Source organism: Sus scrofa, chromosome 9 (assembly GCF_054392235.1).
Source record: "Sus scrofa isolate SSC_HxYL_T2T_F1_AM1 chromosome 9, Sscrofa_HxYL_maternal_Yorkshire_Landrace_v2.0, whole genome shotgun sequence".
NCBI lineage: Eukaryota > Metazoa > Chordata > Mammalia > Artiodactyla > Suidae > Sus > Sus scrofa.
Window position 1 is genome coordinate 107,236,598 of NC_139391.1, and position 19,290 is coordinate 107,255,887.

The 19,290-nt window shown below is 41.1% G+C and overlaps 1 protein-coding gene and 1 long non-coding RNA gene across 13 annotated transcripts in view; one reads left to right on the top strand and one right to left on the bottom strand.

Moving 5' to 3' along the window:
- The window catches only part of RSBN1L (round spermatid basic protein 1 like), a 71,329-nt gene extending 60,212 nt beyond the window's left edge, over nt 1-11,117 (bottom strand). For all 4 annotated transcript variants that reach the window (XR_014816055.1, XM_084977423.1, XM_021102552.2 and 1 more), the window contains exon 1: nt 10,527-11,117. Coding sequence is in view for 3 of the 4 variants with exons in the window: in XM_084977423.1 (XP_084833549.1) it covers nt 10,527-11,097 (571 nt within the window). In the remaining variant the exon portion in view is untranslated. The remainder of the gene's footprint in view (nt 1-10,526) is intronic.
- Nucleotides 11,118-11,323: 206 nt separating this feature from the next.
- The window catches only part of LOC102167692 (uncharacterized), a 121,284-nt gene continuing 113,317 nt past the window's right edge, over nt 11,324-19,290 (top strand). For all 9 annotated transcript variants that reach the window (XR_002347076.2, XR_014816095.1, XR_014816090.1 and 6 more), the window contains exon 1: nt 11,324-11,752. This is a non-coding gene — a long non-coding RNA (uncharacterized LOC102167692). The remainder of the gene's footprint in view (nt 11,753-19,290) is intronic.

Genomic DNA, 19,290 nt, shown 5'->3' on the forward strand with positions numbered 1-19,290 from the left:
TAGCTACTTAAATCTGCAACACAAAGAAGACTGATAAAATTAATTTCTTAGGAGGTCTGGTTGTGGCTCAGTGGAAACAAACCTGCCCAGCATCCATGTGGATACAGGTTCAACCCTTGGCCTTGCTCAGCATATTAAGGATCCAGTATTGCCTTCAGCTATGGTGTGCCTGGCAAGCCGTGGCTCAGATCTGGTATTGATGTGGCTGTGGTGTAGGCTAGCAGCTGCAACTCCAATTCAACCCCTACCTTGGGAACTTCCATATACCACAGGAATGGCCCTAAAAAAAAGTGGGGAAGGATTTCCCTAATTTAAAAGTACTTTTTATTTTCTTCTAATCAATGAGAGGCAAGGCAAAGGTCATAAAATGATTAAAACGATGCCTGCTCTAATGGAATTAATATAATCTAATTAAATGGAAATTCATACAGGTATATAGTTAATTTACATTAGCCAACAGAGGACATTATGGAACAGAGATCACAATTTTGAAATATACATACTATTTAACACACTATATTAATGTATATTTACTATGACAAAAAAATTGATAGGCATTTTTAATATTTATTTTATAGTATTTACTTTAGTAGCCCAAATCAAAATATTACAAAATTTAATACAGATATGAGTAGCAATTTATTTTTAATTTCCTACTCCCCAAAACTCATTCATTTTTTATTTAGAAATAGTTTGGCATATTTTTTTCATCTTTTATAGCTGCACCTGCAGCATATGGCAGTCTATGGGCCAAAGATCCAATCCAAACACATCTGCCACCTATACCACAGTTGCAGCAAGGCCTGCAGCAATGCAGGATCCTTAACCCACCAGGATGGTGACTGAACTGCCTCAGACAAGCCAAATCATTAACCCATTGCACCACAGTGGAAACTCCTAAAAACAGTTTGGTATCATTTTAACCCCCAATGAAATGTCTTACTCAGGCAGGGATCATTAAATAATACCAAAGTCATCAGGTAAAAGATGTTTGTTTGGAAATGAGGTATTCACAAAGTATCACTCCCAGGTTATAAACTAAATACATGTTGAAAAATAAACTGTTAAGATGTTAACAATAATCACCTCAACCAAGTGATCAAATTTAGCATGATGATTAACGGCACAAACTGAATATTATGTCTTGAGACAGGATAAATATGAAGCACACGTATGAAATAGTCTTACCAGAACTATTTAATCTGAACTTAAGCCTTTATACCTAACTTCCAGTTTATAAGAAATACGAAAGATCAAGTTAAATTCCCTCACAATAAAACTTTTATTTAAAGTCATGAATATAGAAAAATCTGTAAGATAACAGTTAATTGAAATTACTATTTCCAAAAAGTCATATTGGAAAAGAAAAAGGACAGTTCTATGTCAAAAGAAAACTAAACAGGGAGTTCCCTTCATGGCTCAGAGGTTAATGAACCCGACTAGGATCCATGAGGATGAGGGTTCGATCCCGGGCCTTGATCAATGTTAAGGATCTAGTGTTGCCGTGAGCTGTGGTGTAGGTTGAAGAAGTGGCTTGGATCCTCAGTTGCTGTGGCTGTGGTGTAGTCCAGCAGCTGTAGCTCCCATTCAACCCCTAGCCTGAGAACTTCCATGCCTCAGGCGTGGCCCTAAAAAGCAAAAAAAAAAAAAAAAAAAAAAAGGAAAAAAGAAAAGAAAGAAAACTAAACAGACATAACGTGTTTCAGGACAGTGAGGGAATGGGGGGAATTACAACAATCTGTATATGACATGGCTATGTGACTAGTTTCTTAAGTGTTCTATTAACATGATTTTGTGGTTACTTTTAGGAAATCAAGGCTGAAATATTTACAAATGAAGTGTCACAATGTCTACAATTTACTTTCAAATGATTCAGTGCAGGTACATGACAAAACATTAATCGCTGTTGAACCTAGAAGGAAAACCTACACATGATCATCGTATTATTCTTTCAACTTTTCTGTACCCTTAAAAACTTTTATAATAAAATTTTAGGAAAAAGAATAATTTGGAAAACAAAGGTCACCTTTACTTTTCTCCTCTTGTTTACCACAATCTTAAGGGAAAAAATTAAGTTAACTTTAGCACTGTGTAGTTAGGCTCAGAGCCTAGCAAAGATGAGGCTGATCCAAATTCTTTACATATTAGCTATGCAACTCTGAGCAAACTAGGAAAAACTCAAGAGTGTTAATCTAAAAATATTAAGATATGAAGTTCCTGTCGTGGCACAGCAGAAGTGAGTCCGACTGGGAGGCGTGGGGTTGCAGGTTCAATCCCTGGGCTCCCTCAGTGGGTTAAGGATCTGGCACTGCCACAAGGTGTGGCATAGGTCGCCGACGCCAATGCAGCTCGGATTTGGCGTTGCTGTGGCTGTGGCATTGGCTGGCGGCTACAGCTCTGATTAGACCCCTAGCCTGGGAACCTCCACATGCCTTGGGTACAGCCCTAAAAAGACAAAAAGACAAAAAAAAAAAAAAAAAAAAAAAATTAAGATAACACCATGGCACACAGCAAGCACTCAATAAATGCCTTTTCTTTCTCTTACCAAACCTCAAATTTTATTTCCTATGCTGATGTGGCCGAATGCACACTGATTTTACAAGTATATGCTTTAATTAGTTGTTAAGAAGTTTGTCAGCTTAATTTAGATTATTTACTTTTCTGATTCTAAGAGTCAATCTAACCCTTGGGCAATGCTTGTGGGAATGTAAAACCATGAAGTGCAACCACTATAGAAAACAGTTAAGGAAAAACAACAGCATGGTAACTCCTCAAAAAATTAAAAATAAAATTACTATATGATCCAGCAATTCTACTTCTGAGTATATACCCAAAAGAATTGAAAGCAGGGACTCAGATATTTATCTGTACAGCCATGTTCATAGCAGCATTATTCACAATAGCCCAAAGGTGGAAGAACCTAAGTGTCCATGAAAGGATGAATAAATAAACAAAATGGGGTACATACATATAGTGGAACATCATTCAGCCTTAAAAAGGAAATTCCCAACACATGGGTGTTGGATGAACCTTGAAGACATTACATTAAATGAAACAAGCCTGTCCCCAAAGGACAAATATTTTATGATTCTACTCACATAAAGAATTTAAATTCTATTCAAATTCATAGAGAAAGCAAAATGGTGGCAGGCTAGGGTTGGGGTAGGGAGTGGGGGAGAAAAAGGAGAGTTATTCTTTAATGAGTATGGAGTTTCAGTTTGGGAAAATGAAAAAAGCTCTGAAGATGGACAGTGGTGACAGTTGCATAATGTGAATGTACTTAATGCCAGTAAACTATATACTTATCATTTATGATATTTTGGGAAGGGATGAGAATTGCAATCTTTAAAGTTTACCAATATACACACATATTGGTGAAATTTTATAAGCATTATTATGTAATAAAAAAATTTCAATCCTAGCTATTTGGGGGTGAAATGATATATGTTTTTTTTGTTTGTTTGTTTGTTTGTTTTCTGTCTTTTTTTTGCTATTTCTTGGGCCGCTCCCGCAGCATATGGAGGTTCCCAGGCTAGGGGTTGAATCGGAGCTGTAGCCTCCAGCCTACGCCAGAGCCACAGCAACGCGGGATCCGAGCCGCGTCTGCAACCTACACCACAGTACACGGCAACGCCGGATTATTAACCCACTGAGCAAGGGCAAGGACCAAACCCACAACCTCATGGTTCCTAGTCGGATTCGTTAACTACTGCGCCACGACGGGAACTCCTGATATATGTTTTAATATGCTATAAAATACTAGAGCCAAAAACAAAAAAGGAGGGAAAATAAAACATGAACTGTAAAATGTTGATAATTAGGTGATGTTTAAAGTGAGAAAAAATTAATTTGGTTGTTAAGAATGTACTTTTATCATTAATTCACCGTAAGCTCTCTCTTTCTCACACACAAACACACAAAGATTTTATAAAAGCCACAATATTTCATCAGAATTCTTTTTACTCTAACAGTAGTGTCATTATTTTTTCAACATCGTATTTTAAGAAGCTCATCTGTAATTTGAAACTCTAATTCACTGAGGATGGTGAAAAACTAGTAACATTTACTATAGTAACTTAAAACTTCTGAAATATAAACTTCAACAAGCTACTTTGGTTCATTCTCACACCAAAAATTCTCAGAAACCAGGATACCAATGGGAAAACTATACAGGTTATACCTACCCATGAATTTAGTAAAACTAAATGTCTCCAATGTGTTATATAGGAAAGAAGGGTTAGGAACTAATATCCCTATGAATGACTGAAATAGGCCAGGTTCATGTAACTCTAACAATCATGCTATGAAAAAGGTATCTCTATAATAACAGATGAGTATGAATAAAAAAAATTATACTTTCACCAATGCCTCACAAATAGGAACAAATCAAACTAAGGCTAAGATTTTAATATCTCTTCTTGAAAAACATACCCCAACAATAAGGAGAAAAAAAAAATAGAAAAAGGGAGAAGTGAAATGTTGATATGAAAACAAGGAGACTAAGTAAAAATTATAAACCGAATTGTGAGACTTGCAGCTTTCCTTCCCCACCAAGCACTAGAACCCTGCCATCTAAACACGTTACTTCTGCCAGTCATCTCTCTCCATTATTTCACTTATGCAGACAGACAGAAAAATGAAGGACCAGTATTTAAAGAAACTGAAAACCTTCCTACCTACCACTTAAAGAAAAGAAATAAGGATAAAAACTTGGGAGTTCATTAGTCACTAAGCCATGCTCATGCATGCCCAGTGAGCTTTCAATTAGCTTTGCAACATTCTCTTGAATATTAAGGAACTGCTGAGAGTCATACAGCCCTGAAGAAAGCCTTCAACAAAAAAAGAAAAAGAAAACAAAACAAAGAGAAAAAAAAGTTAGAGGAACCAAAAACAATGCAAGGCTCAGAAGAAAATGTCAAAGAAACTATAATAATATCCTTGAAGACAACGTAGAAGATACTACACCCATGAAAAAGCAACAAGACGCTACAATACAGAATTAGAGAAGAGCTTACAGTTTTTCATTTTGTTTTGGGAATTTTTTTTTCTTTTTTTAGGCCCACACATGCAGCATATGGATGATCCCCGGCTAGGGGTCAAATGGGAGCTGCGTCTGCGACCTACCTACACGGCAATGCAGGATCTTTAACCTGCTTGAGTGAGGCCAGGGATCAAACCTGATCATGGATACTAGCTGCATTTGTTACTGCTGAGACATGACAGGGAACTCCGTTTTTTGTTTTTTGTTTTTTTTTTAAGATAGCTGAGGGGGAGTTCCTGTTGTGGCTCAGTGCATTATAGAACCCAACTAGTATCCATGAGGATGTGGGTTTGATCCCTGGCCTCACTCAGCTGGTTAAGGATGTGGTGTTGTCATACCTGTGGCACAAGTTGCAGATGTGGCTTGGATCTGGCTGTGGCGTAGGCTGGCAGCTGCAGCTCCCATTTAACCCCCAGCCTGGGAACTTCCATATACCACAGGTGCAGCCCTTAAAAAAAAAAAGTTAGCTGAGGGAGCTCATTGGTGGCTCAGTGGGTTAAGGATCTGCATTGTCTCTGCTGTGGCTCTGGTCACTGCTATGGCCCAGGTTTAATCCCTAGCCCTGGAACTTCTGCATGTTTTGAGTGCAGCCAAAAAAATAAAAAAATAAAAACAAACAAAGATAGCTGAAATTTTAAAATTCAGTGAAGCAGCTGAAATATCCCAGATGGACCAATAGAACCAAAGACAGCTTTTTGGTGATCAAATTTCTCAACATCAACATTAGACTCCAAGGCAGTAAGAGAACACCTCCAAACTTTTGAGGGAAAATGATTTCCAACACAAATATCTGTCAAGATACTGATAAGCAAGTATAAGGGTAAAAATAAAAACTCCCAAAATATATTTCCCATTCACTCTTTAACAGTAATAGTAGAGAAACCAAAGAATAAACCAAAAAGAAGGCATGAGATTCAGGAAAAAGGAACTCAACAAAAGTGAAAAAAATTCCCAGAATGTCCCAAGATGACATCTTTGCAGTAGACCTAAACAGAACACAATCCAGAAGAAAGCAGGCAGGATAGTTACAGAAGAGATACTACAGGAATAAATGGAACTGGTAAATTTATCTGACAGATTTGACCATGTGGAAAACTGTACTGAGAAGCATTTTATAGAGCTGCTGAAAGGTATAGAAAGATTTTTGCCAGACAAAACTAAGCAAATGAAAAAAAAAAGGCCATGAAAAACAAAAGATTACACAAGAAAATGAAATCACAGTAAACTACTATCTCAGCAATGACAAATATTTGGCCAGAATGATGAAAACTCTCAACGTGAACTTAACCTAAAACTGTAAAGCAGTGGAGTTACCATCATGGCTCAGTAGAACAAAGCTGACAAATATGACTACAATCCATGAGAATGCAGGTTCAATCCCTGGCCTCACTCAGTGGGTTAAGGATCTGGCGTTGCCGTGAGCTGTGGTGTAGGTCGAAGATGAGGCTTGGATCTGGCGTTGCTGTGGCTATGGCATAGGCCAGAGACTACAGCTTCGATTCAACCCCTAGCCTAGGAACCTCCATATGCCACAGGTATGGCCCTAAAAAGACAAAAAAAAAAAAAAAAAAAAAAAAATTGTGGAATAGCAATATTTGAAAGATGGAGAAAAGTCTAAAGTTTGAAAAGTCTTTGAACATCTCTTTAAAATCATTGACATTGACATATCTCAAACTATTCAATCCTAAGGAAAGCCTCTATTTTCATTAGCGCTAAATTCTGCAACTACACTTTCAAGGCAAAAATTAGTGAAATGCTTTAGTTTTGTCTTGGGCTATGTCACAGGGTCATTCTAAGGAAATAGCTAAATGCAAAGAAAAGCACAAACAAAAATTAGATTTATTTATACAAGTTTTATTGGTTACTGGAATTGGTCAAGGCAGCTTATTACCTAGTAATATGTCTGCACTATTGTTTGCTATAATTCTAAATGCTGGACACTTTCAGCACATGCTCACTTCTAATTTCCACATTTATCACTTAATAATTTATTCAGTCTTATAGGAAAACAGGCTGTGAACCCTTCAGTAGATTACTTCTTTATGCACAAAAACTTGGTTATTTTATAGTTTTAAAAATCTAAAATGTTTTACACTTTTCTGAGGAATAAATTTGACTTTTACTTGATGACTCAGGCAATCATGCACATCAGTACTATGACTAGATGGCCTCTGAGGTTTTAGGTGTGCAAGGCATCAGCCCATACACTAAACGGGCCTGACTGATAATGCTTTTGTAATTCTCCTGTTCATTAATTTTAACTTTCAGATCTACTATCAATTGTCCTTCCTCTACCTGGACTGACCCACCTTTTGAGAATTGTTATGGGGTTAAAAAACAAAACAAAACAAAAAAACCACCCTGTTCCTGACACAAATAATATTTACTAGGAGTTCCCGTCGTGATGCAGTGGTTAACGAATCCGACTAGGAACCATGAGATTTAGGGTTCAGTCCCTGGCCTTGCTCAGTGGGTTAAGGACCCAGTGTTGTCGTGAGCTGTGGTATAGGTTGAAGACGTGGCTCGGATCCCGAGTTGCAGTGGCTCTGGCATAGGCCAGCGGCTACAGCTCCAATTCGACCCCTAGCCTGGGAAACTACATACGCCATGGGAGCGGCCTTAGAAAAGGCAAAGAGACCAAAAACAAACAAACAAACAAACAAAAAAACACATTTACTAAATGCCCTGCCTTTCATACACATACTTTCATGTAATCCAAATAACTTCTGTTAGAATGACAGCCAACGTAAAGTTTTAGCAGTTTTAACTAAAGACTAAAAAAAAAAAGAAAAAAAAAAAAACCCCCAAAAAACTACTACAAATAATACATGAGGTTAATTGCATAATGAAGTTTGGGAGCTGGATCTTGTGGATGGTTTGGGGGGGTTGATTTGTTTTTTGAGAGAAGGATCTATTTTCCTTGCTTTGGTGTCTTTAAGTTTCAGTTCTGATTAAGACTAGTCAATCAGTAAGTTATGGGATAATTGCGGGATCCAAAGAACTATCCAACTCAGAGCAACACCAAAAAGAGGTATGTACCTAAGACAAGAGACACCTGGTCATTCATTCACTAAGATTTTTCACAGAATGCCCAGAAATATGAGAAGTGCATTACAAATTAGAACTTTCATACTTGCAATTGTATCTATGTTAAATGCATACACATAATTTTGCTACTTTAATAATTCTGTTGCTTAAAAATCTTCTTAGCTGAATAAAATAGAACCCTAATTAATTTAAATCTGAACTTTTAAAGGATATAAGTATGTCCCACATTAAAATGGAAAGACTTTCTTAGAGTTCCCTGGTGGCTCAGAGAGTTAAGGATTACTTGTCACTACTGTGGCTTGGGTTTGATCCCTGGAGGGGGAACTTCTGCATGCCAAAGGCTCAGCCAAAAAAAAAGGGGGGGGGGAATATTTTCACCATTAAATTTACCATCAAGACACTGAAAATCAATTCTTCTCTTTGATTCTTAGTTTTTCCTCAATAAAAATATCAGCATGTCCATCAAAAGAAAAAAAAAATCTTACCATAGTGTCCCTACCTAGTCACTATTCAAAAAAGCTACTACATACATGAGAGAAAAACATCTTAATGTAAAAGCTATCATTGCTTATATTCAGGCTTAATGATGTAAGCTGTAGCCTTCAAAAGGAGGATTCTAAAAGTGATTTAAAAGACTAGAAACTTTATGGAGTTCCCATCATGGCTCAGCAGTTAACGAATGTGACTAGCATCCATGAGGATGCAGGTTCGATCCCCGGCCTTGTTCAGTGGGTAAGGATCTGGCATTGGCGTGAGCTGTGATGTAGGTTGCAGTCGTGGCGGATCTTGTGTTGTTGTGGCTGTGGTGTAGGCCAGCAGCTACAGCTCCGATTTGACCCCTAGCTTGGGAAACTCCTTATGCCACGGGTGAGACCCTAAAAAGCAAAAAAAAAAAAACAACCCAGAAACTTTAACAGCCATTTCACTTTAAAAGCCATTTATGTGCTCCCATATTTTGGGTTAGAATTGTTAAAGATTGCTTACTTATTTATTTTCAGCGATTGCTATACATCCATAATGTTATACCCACATTCACTTCCTCATTCAGAGAAATCAGAAGAGCAAACACACTTTACACATCACAAATAAGATTGATGTTATGCGGCAAATGCAGACTTCCAGGCACTTTCAAAACAAAATTGCTTTAAGATACTAGCCAACTAAAATTCCCAACTAAAATAGTTAAATTCCATTCTCAAAACTACTTTCCTAGAAACAACACTCTTCGAAGCTGAGAGATCCTTTAACTGTGTGCAAGAGTACCTGACGGCTATGCTAATATGCCACTGAGGTAACACTGTTGCTACATACTATTGTGCAGCATCTTTAAAAATTGAGAAAACAGCCATTCTAATTCAAACAGAGAGAATTGTTCATGCTCTAAACTATCATTAGATTAGCAACGCTAAAACTGCTTGACATGTCACTTTCCCTAAAACAAACAAAAATACTTTGACAATACTGTGTATCAACGGACATTACGTGCTTTAAGCGTGTGATCATATAAAGATCTAATTTTCAACCAGTCTCCATGTTGCACCACTGTCAAAACACTGTATCAAAGAGCTAAATAGGTAGGACTGTTTTAAAGAAATACTTCCTGAAAATTATATGACTAGCCTACATTTTAAAAGAAAACTTCGTAGTCGTTTCTGAAAAGAACGCTTAAGAATCTCCCTTTCTCTGATGCTAAAACATTTTGCAGTCAAGTTCTTGGTCTGGCCGAAAAACGTCAATACTCCTGATTTTATCATTTGCTTCAGGGGGAAAAAAAAAAAAAAAAAAAGAATATGGCTGAAAATCCTTTCTCAAGTGGTCCTATTTTAAACAGGACCACTCAAAACACCTAAGAATACGGAGTGGAGAGAAGGGTGGAGGGAGGGTACCTTGTGAAACAGCACACTCCCGGCCCTGCACACTACCTCATTTCCCTAATAGGAATGAAAACCTCAGGCCTCTGGTAGCTTCCAGCTGACGCCAAAGCTCTCCACACCCCTTTTTTTGACAGGATTTTCTGGCTTTGGAGGCTGTGTCACAAATATAAATTCTGTGATCACATCTAAACGGTCTAAAAGTCAAGCATCTTCTACAGGACCAAACCCTTCCCGATCCCGTTCTCTCCCATCTACCTCCGTGGCCAAACACACCTAGGCGGGTCCCCTAGACCGAATTCTACAATTCCTGCAGCGCACTAACTCGGAGGCAGAGACCATACAGAAAATGAGTTTCGGCCATTCGCCTCGCTGAGACCGAAATTACAGGCTCCACTTCCTGTCCCCAAGGGGGCCGCAAAATCGCCTGCGGAGAACGGGACGCCTCCCGCCCCTCCAGGCTGGCGCACGCGGCCCCCGCGCTCCCCCTGCCCGGGCCCCACGGGCGCCAGCTGCTGGCGGGGACCTCGGGCGCCCTCCCCCCACCTCCCGGCACCGGCACCCACCTCGCTGCAGCGGCTTCATCTCCCCGTTCTCCTCGCGGGCAGCCCCGCCGGCCTCGCCCGCCCCTCCGAGGCCGTGCCTCCTCCTTTCCTTCTCTCGCTTTTCCTTGGGTCTGCGCGGCTTGGCGTTGGCCGAGGAGGCGGCGGCCGGCAGCAGGAGATGGTGAGGTTGAGCGTGCAGCAGCGTAGGAGGAACCAGCAGTTTGCGCGGCACGGGCTGAGACGAGGAAGCGGAGGCTGAGGAGGGGACAGCAGTGCCAGAGGAGAAAGAGAAATTGCTCCGAGAGGAGGATGGGGTAGGGACAGCAGACAGAGCGGCGAAGCTCCAAGAACCAGAGCTGCCATAGCTCTGAGGCGAAGGTGTCGCGGGCGACTGCAACAGCCTGCTGTTCCCGCCGCTGCTTCCTTCTCCGTTCAGCCTCCTCGGCGTTTTCTTTTCCTCAGTCCGGATCTTCTTGGCGGACAGAGGACCCGATGGGTCCCGAGGGGGGAGTTGCAGCTTGCCAAAGGGTTCTTTCTCCGAAACGGCGGTAGCGGCGGGGGCGCCGTGCACTGTGCTCGGCGGTTCCGCCATTTTGCGCTCCTGTTGTATTTACTCTCCTTCGCTCCCGGGCGCGGGGCAGGGGCGGGCACTCCGCGAGAGGCGGGAAAGGGGCGGAGCGGCCGGGCTCTCCATTCGGCGAGCCACCCTGAGGGATCTCTCTAAGAACCAATCAAAGGAGCGAGTCTCGAGCCGCAGTGGGGAGTGGGGGGGGATCGCCTTGCGTTCCCTTTTTGGAGTTCATCCGACCGCGGGGCGCGGCTAATGGCCCAGCGAGCAGTGAAGGGAGGGTCTTCCTGCCAGAACTCGGGTGCCCCGCGAGCGTCTGAGAACCCCAATTCCAGATCCCAAAATCTGTCCCGGCCAGGTCGCGGTCGTTTCTGCCTCGACGACTTTGTCGTGTACCACTTTCCCTTCTTTTTTCCCTGAAGTACCTTTGGCCCCTCCTCTGCCTGTTCCCGCTCAGAAGCCGAATTTCTGAGCCAACTCAACTCTGAGGAGAAAAATTTGCCTGAAATTAAATCCTTGCGTCTATCAGGCAATAATCGATTGATGGCAGGAGCTAAAAAGTCACTTGTCTTGAGAAGTAGTGCAGTTTTGCTAAAATCGTCATCTCTAATGCTCTGAGGGAGGTAACTTCCTGAAGACCCAGAACTTTCTTGCGGATTGCTTACTACCAAGCTTGAAGGTAAGACTCTCCTGAAGAATTTTTTTTTAACTATTGCTTTTGGACTCTTAAAAATTTAATTTTATTAGCATTATTGTAGCTCACATCCGCTGAGAAAAATTTATTGGCGGTACCTATAGATGTTTAAAAAGCAAGGATTTTTTAAAGTGTATTTTAGCGTTTCGTTAGCATTCTGTTCAATGTTTTGTAAGCCGTGTGCTTTGTAACTTAGAAGATGAGGAGTTTGAGGAGATGGTTACAGTCATTGCATCCAAAGTGAAGAACAGGATATTTACTCCAAGATCTTCAGGAGATCAAAAAGTCAAAGTAAAAATAGATGAAGTAAAATCAAGAGAAAAATCAAGTAAAATCAAAGTAAAATCACGAGATGTCCAGTTCCTGTGGTGGCTCAGCAGAAATGAATCTGACTAGTATCCATAAGGATGCAGGTTTGATCCCTGGCCTTGCCCAGTGGGTTAAGGATCCACTGTTGCCATTAGCTGTTGATGTAGGTTGCAGACATGGCTTGGATCTGAGGTTGCTCTGGCGTCTTTGATTTGAGCTGGGAACATGGGAACCTCCATATGCCACAGGTGCAGCCCTAAAAAGCCAAAAAGCCAAAAAAAAAAAAAAAAAAAGATGACCAGTTGGAGGAGAGTTTGAGTCCTCAAGAGAGCCCTAAATTGCATATAACTTTGTGGAAATCAATTGAAAGTAACTTTTCAGGATTACCAAGTCTGGAGACCTCATGAAGTTTGAAATTTTTTTTTTTATTTTCACTTTGGGGGGTTATGGGAGGTTGGCTTTTTAGGATATTTTGGAGTCAAAATTTAATATTGGTTTGTAGACCTTTTTTTAGTTGTCTAGAATTTTTAGAGTAGTGAAAAGCATTTAGTGCACTTCCTTCAATGCATGACAGTGAAAGCAACTGTAAACTTTATAGTTGGATTTGACTGGCAGTAGGTGTCTTCCTGAAAGGTGTCATTGGTAGAAGAATGGATAAAGAGTAGAGGAAGTCATCTGCTACTGACTAGCTTTGTACTCTCAGTAAGGGTGCCCTTTATCTATCAAAACGTTTGTTTTATTTGTTAAGTGAGTAAATTTGATTACATGATCACTGAGATCCCTTCTTTATTTAAGGAGATTTTCAGAGTTCCCTGGTGGCCCGTGGCTTAAGGATCCAGTGATGTCACTGCTGTGGCTCAGGTCACTGCTGTGGTGTGGGTTTCATCCATGGCCTGGGCATTCCCAAGTGCTGGAGGCGCAAGGGTCACAGAGAGCTTTTCAAAAATCACACTGAAATCATTAGAATAAAAATAGCTTCTTAATTGTTAACCCTCCAGATATAGATAAGAGTCTCTTATATACAGTGACATAAAGCCTAGAAATTTACACCATTTATTCCCTCATCTCCCACAAAGAAGTCAGGAAAATCTGAAAGGGCCTAGTTAAAGTGAACTCTCACCTGAATTGGTAACTTGTACTATACCTTTTTATACTGTTATTTGAACTTATCAGTTGAATCCTAACCCTAAATTTGTAGAGCTTGAGCAAGAGTGTGGCTGTGGAGGCTCACAGACCATGTGTCTAGTATTTAAGTTATAAATCAAGATAAAAACTATTATTAAAAATATATTCTACTTGGGGAGTTACTGTTGTGGCTCAGTGGGTTAAGAACCCAACTAGTATCCATGAGGATGTAGGTATGATTCCTGTCCTCGTTAAGTGGGTTAAGGATCCAGCATTTCTGCCAGCTGTGGTGTAGGTTGCAGATGTGGCTTGGATCTGGCTGTGGCTTAGGCTGGCACCTGCAACTCCAGTTTGAGCACTAGCCTGGGAACCTCCATATACCGTGAGTGTGGCCCTAAAAATAATATATATATTATTATCTGTCTCTTTCCCTCGCACGCACTCTCTCTCTCTTTCCCTTGCGTGTGTGTGTGTGTGTGTGTGTGTGTATATATATATATATATATGTATGTGTGTGTATATATATATATATATTCTACTCTACTTCCTTGACAAATCTACCTAAATAATAATCTGGAAGGCCAGGTTTCAATTTAGAATTCTTAAACTTCTAGAGTCCTCAGACTGACCCTATTCTCTTCCCATTCTCACCTTCTTCACCCATCTCACCCAACATGTTCAAGCTTATGTCCACATCCCTGAACATCCTGCAGATAGTGATGTGTAATCACCTGCTCTGTCTGCCCTCAGATCTAACCAATTTAAAAGAGGAGTGCAGGAGTTCCCATCGTGGTGTAGTGGTTAACGAATCCAACTAGGAACCATGAGATTGCAGGTTCGATCCCTGGCCTTGCTCAGTGGGTTAAGGATCCAGCGTTGCCGTGAGCTGTGGTGTAGGTTGCAGATGCGGCTCGGATCCTCAGTTGCTGTGGCTCTGGTGTAGGCCGGTGGCTACAGCTCCGATTGGACCCCTAGCCTGGGAACCTCCATATGCTGTGGGAAGCAGCCCTAGAAAAGGCAAATAAATAAATAAATAAATAAAAGAGGAGTGCAGACATGGTCCCTTGACTTTATGGACTCCTTGTGCTTTGCAGCAGGAGGAAGAGGGTCCTTACCCAGGTTTAAGGGCAGTACTATTATAAAAGATGCTCAATTATCTGTCTTCTTTCTGTGTAATTAGCCTTTCTCTTTCAACTAGATCATTCCTAGCAACATTGACCTAAGAGAGAATTCCCACCACTATCATTATTTTCTACTGGCTTATCTCTGCTTGCACTAAAACCATCCATTTCACTCCATGTTCACTGTTAGTACCTTATTCCAAGAGTTGGTACTCCTCTCACTTGGATGGCTGCAGTAGCCTTTTTTCTGGTCTTCTTATATTCCAGTTTTCTCAAATCTGTTCTCCATTCTCCCCAGAAATGCTCTTTTCAAAACATAAAGCTGAAATCCCGTCATGGTGCAGGGGAAACAAACCATGAGGTTGCAGGTTCAATCCCTGGCCTCACTCAGTGGTTTAAGAATCCAGCATTACCTTGAGCTGTGGTGTAGGTTGCAGATGTGGCTCGGATCCAGTGTTGCTGTGGCTGTGGTGTAGGCTGGCAGCTGTAGCTCCGATTTGACCCCTAGCCAGGGTGCGACCCTAAAAAGACGAAAAGACAAACCAAAAAAAAAAAAAACCGTAAATCTGATCATGTAACTTTCTTGCTTCACTCCTGTCTCTGGCTTCCATTGCTCTTAGGATAAGGAACAAATCATTAACTGACCTACAAAACCCATTATGGTCTAGCCTCTTCCTCTTCTATTTCAAAGTGAAAGGGCTTTAAAGAATGCAGCATATTATTTTTTGATTTAGAAATATTTTTGATTAGGAATATGTTGGGGAAAAATGAGTTCCCTGGTGGCTCAATGGCTTAAGGACCTGGCCTTGACACTGCTGTGAGTCTGTTTACTGCTATTGCACACTTTCAACCCCTGGCCCGAGAACTTCCTCATGGCTCAGGTATGGTCAAAAATATACATATATTGCATATGTTGTTTCCTCTACCTGGAATGCTTTTCTCTTTACCTGATGCTTATGCGATGGTTTGGATAATTGGCATAATGGAGGCAGTATCATGAATACCTCCTATATTTCTAATCTGCATGACTTACAGGGTTAGTAGGACCTTTCACTGAGCTAGGAAACACTGAAAGAGTGACGCTTTGGGAAACTCTTTGACCTTGTACCTGATGAACATGAGGTACCTGAGACATCACATCATTTGGGTCTCAGCTCAAGCTAAGCCTCATTTCCTTGGAGAAGCCTTCCCCTTCCTGTCAAAACTAGATTACTTCCTTGTTTATTCCTTTGCTTCTCATCTCCATTTCCTTTTGCTTATTGTTATTGCTGACTCATTGATAATCTCTCCCACTTTTTCCCATTCCTCCTCAGTAACACCAGCTCTATTGAAAACATACTACCCTGCTTTTCCATCTTCTTGTCTGAAACCTGACTGCCCTCTGAGGACCCAGACTGAACTTTTAAAGGTTGCTTCCCCAGTTCTGCATCATAGAACTTCAGATCATTATGACTATTTCAGTATCATGCAAAAAGCCATTCTATGACATTTTTTGTGTTATGGCTATACCATCCTTCACTGGTTTCATGGTCATTTTACCACACTTACTGAAGACTTTGATACTTAGCAGCTCATGTTCATTCCCTCTTCCCTCCAGCTGTCTTTTTTTTTTTTTTTTTTTTGTCTTTTTGCCATTTCTTGGGCCGCTTCCACGGCATATGGAGGTTCCTAGGCTAGGGGTCCAGTCGGAGCTGTAGCTGCCAGTCTACACCAGAGCCACAGCAACTCGGGATCCGAGCCGCATCTGCGACCTACACCACAGCTCACAGCAATGCTAGATCGTTAACCCACTGAGCAAGGCCAGGGATCGAACCTGCAACCTCATGGTTCCTAGTTGGATTCGTTAACCACTGTGCCACGACGGGAACTCCCCAGCTGTCATTTTTAACAGACCTCAGTGTCTATGCTGGTACTGAGCGTTGCTCCCTCTCTTCCATTTAAGTGTTGGGGATTCCTACAGGTATGTCAGATATGTCACTGCTCTTGCTTACTCTGCACACCTTTTTGTGGTATTATGCATCAGTGTCTTCTGATTTATCATAAATGCTGACAATTCCCAACTCTTTCTCTCCTGCCTTGACCTGTGTGATACCTCACTCCTATCCAGATGCTGAGTGGTTATCACCACTTGTGTAGCTACTTAACACCTCAGATTTTATACCACCCATTCCCATCCTTCCATATGTTTAGTAGCGTTGGTGGTATAGCAGTGAGCATAGCTGCCTTCCATATGTCATTCTCCTCCATTCCTTATTCACCTTATCAGTCAAGCTACAAGCCTGGGAGGCATCTTTGACTTCTTTTTTTCCCCTCACGCTATACATTCAGCCAGTCAATGTCTCTAGCCAGTTTCTCTTCTCCATTCCCACTTCTGCCTCTTACCTTCAAGCCTCAAGCCAGCTTGGATTTTGTCAGTGATTTCCTTCCTAACTGGTCTCTGTGTCCAGTCTTCCATCCTCTAAATTATCCTCTGTATTGCTTCCAAAATTATATTTCTAAAATATAAACCTAATTATGTCTGAGTTTCTTTGCTAATTCCCTTTTGCATATGGAATAAAAGTCACACTTTTTAGTGTAAATGCAAGCCATTCTTGGCATTCACTCTCCTACAGCTTTCCTGTTTCATCTATTCTGAACTGTGTAATTGCCAAAAGAGTGGTGCTCCTTGCCCCTCTATGCATTCTGTTTACTCTGCCTGGAATACCCTTCCAAGATAGGATTTAAGCATCTCCCTAGGACTGTGCTTCCTGATCTACCAAATCAGAGTTAATCATTCCTTTGTGCCATCATCATCCTGCCTAGGCTTGTTTAACTCTGCTTCTGGCCTGATAACTCCTCAAGGTCAGAGATGATGCATTATTTATATTTGTGTGTATAGCTGGGACATGGCCAGAGAACAAACGTAGTAAAGAAGTATATAAAGGGCAGGTTTGTGATCTTTATAAGATGAGGACCAGAGGTTATCAAAAAATGGTCTTGATAAATTAAAATATAATTGTAAAGCCAGTAGAATGTAATATAATGCAGGAAGTGATAGGACTGTGGAAACTGGGAATTACATACCTTATCTGTACAAGGTACATTGCTGATTGTTCCCATGTCAAAATGAAGTGGACCTACTTGCTAAATATCTATTTTTTTAATGTGAGATTTCCTAAGAAACTATGCAAGCCAAACAAAACATATCTACAGGTCGGATAACACAGTCTGACTTCTGATCTAGAAAAGAAGTGGCTTAGTTTGGTTAAGGAAGCTTTTGAGAGTTTTGTTTTTTGGTTAACTTCCAACCGTACTGTTGTTAATTGCTGTAATAGATATATGCTAAGCAACTATATGCAAACTTGTAACCATAATAAAAGTGTGTTAGCAGTACTTAGAGCTGTTGTCCTGGAATCTGATTTTCTCTATGTATGATTCCTTCAGTATTCCTGAGCTGAAATACATTGTTGCTCTGCACGTTTACTATCCTCTGGCCTTGTCCAGGTTCCTGACCCTTTTGGATAAAGGTGCTTGTGCTTTATGAAACCCTGTATTAGCCTTAGAAAAATCTCCTCTACCCTTCTGGCGTGGACATCTCAAAGTCCAACATCTATCATATTGACTTGCTCATCTTTATGTGTCTCATGTGAATCATCACTGACTGGTTATAAAGTGTGGTTCTATGCTTTAGGAAAGCCTGACCTTTTCAACTCTCATGTTGTCAGTTCTAATTTAGTCCGCACTCAGTACAGGAGCCAACAAACTTGCTTTGTAAAGAGCCAGGTAGTAAATATTTTAGGTCGCCTCTCGGTAGCAGCTACTGCTTGCAGCACAAAAGCAGCCGTAGACAGTATATAAAATGAATAGGCATGGCTCTGTTCCAATAAAACTATAAAAACAGACAGGATAGATTGGGCCTGCAGGGCATAGTTTGCTGACTCTTGCTCTAGGATTTTGATTTCTACCATTATACCATCTAAAAAGATGCTGCTGCTGCTGCTTCAGTCACATGGCTTCCTCTGGGTTTCCGGATAATGCCCAGTCCTCCTTCAGACCCTTCACCCAGGCTCTTTCCCTGCCTGAAATGCTTCCTCCCTCCTACCCCCATCTCACTTCTCTTGAAGATTTCATTATAGGCCTTCCTTGATCATTGAATTTAAACTGGGTCTCTTTACATTATTCCCTGCCACAACGTTCTCTTTCTTTCACAGCGTTTGTCACAGTTCGTAATTATTTTACAATTATTTCCTTACTTTTTATCGTCTGTCTCTGTTGGGCAGCACCCCACAGGCCTACAGGCTCTGAGCTTGCCCATCTTCAAGAACAAAGAAACAGAGACATCACTGGTTTAATGGATGAGAGTGTCTTACCTATCTGAAGCAAGGTCCTGGAGTGCCACCCCACTGTATGCTGAGGACAGCAGGCAGGGGCAGTCTTTGCTCATGGGGGAAGAAGAGGTTGTTGCTTGCGGTGGGGGGGACTTGACATTAGGTTGGCTCATCAGTTACCAGGGAAACTAGCAGAGGGTCCTGCCCTCACCACCCCTTTGATAAGAACCATCCCTAGGTGGGGCCTGGGACAGGTAGGAAGGTCAGTTATGTGAGTAGGGTGTAAGTAAAGCAAGCACTGGTCATTGAGGGGATGTAGAGGGACCAAGAGAAAAGCCAGGTCTTGAGTGGCCTGACCATAAGTAAAGAGCTCCATGGAGACAGGAACCATATCTTTCTTTCTTTCTTTTTTTTTTTTTCTTTTTCTTTTCTTTCTTTTTTTCTTTTTGGGGTTAACTTGTGCTTTTATTTGTCAATATAACTTAACTACAATGGCTGGCAAACTTATTTGTTCTAAAATATATATTTTAGAAGTTTTCTTGTGGCACGGTGAGTTAAGGATCTGGCATTATCACTTCAGAGGCTCAAGTCGCTGCTGTGGCACAGGTTCAGTCCCTGGCCCAGGAACTTTAACATGCCATGAGAGTGGCCAAAAAATAGT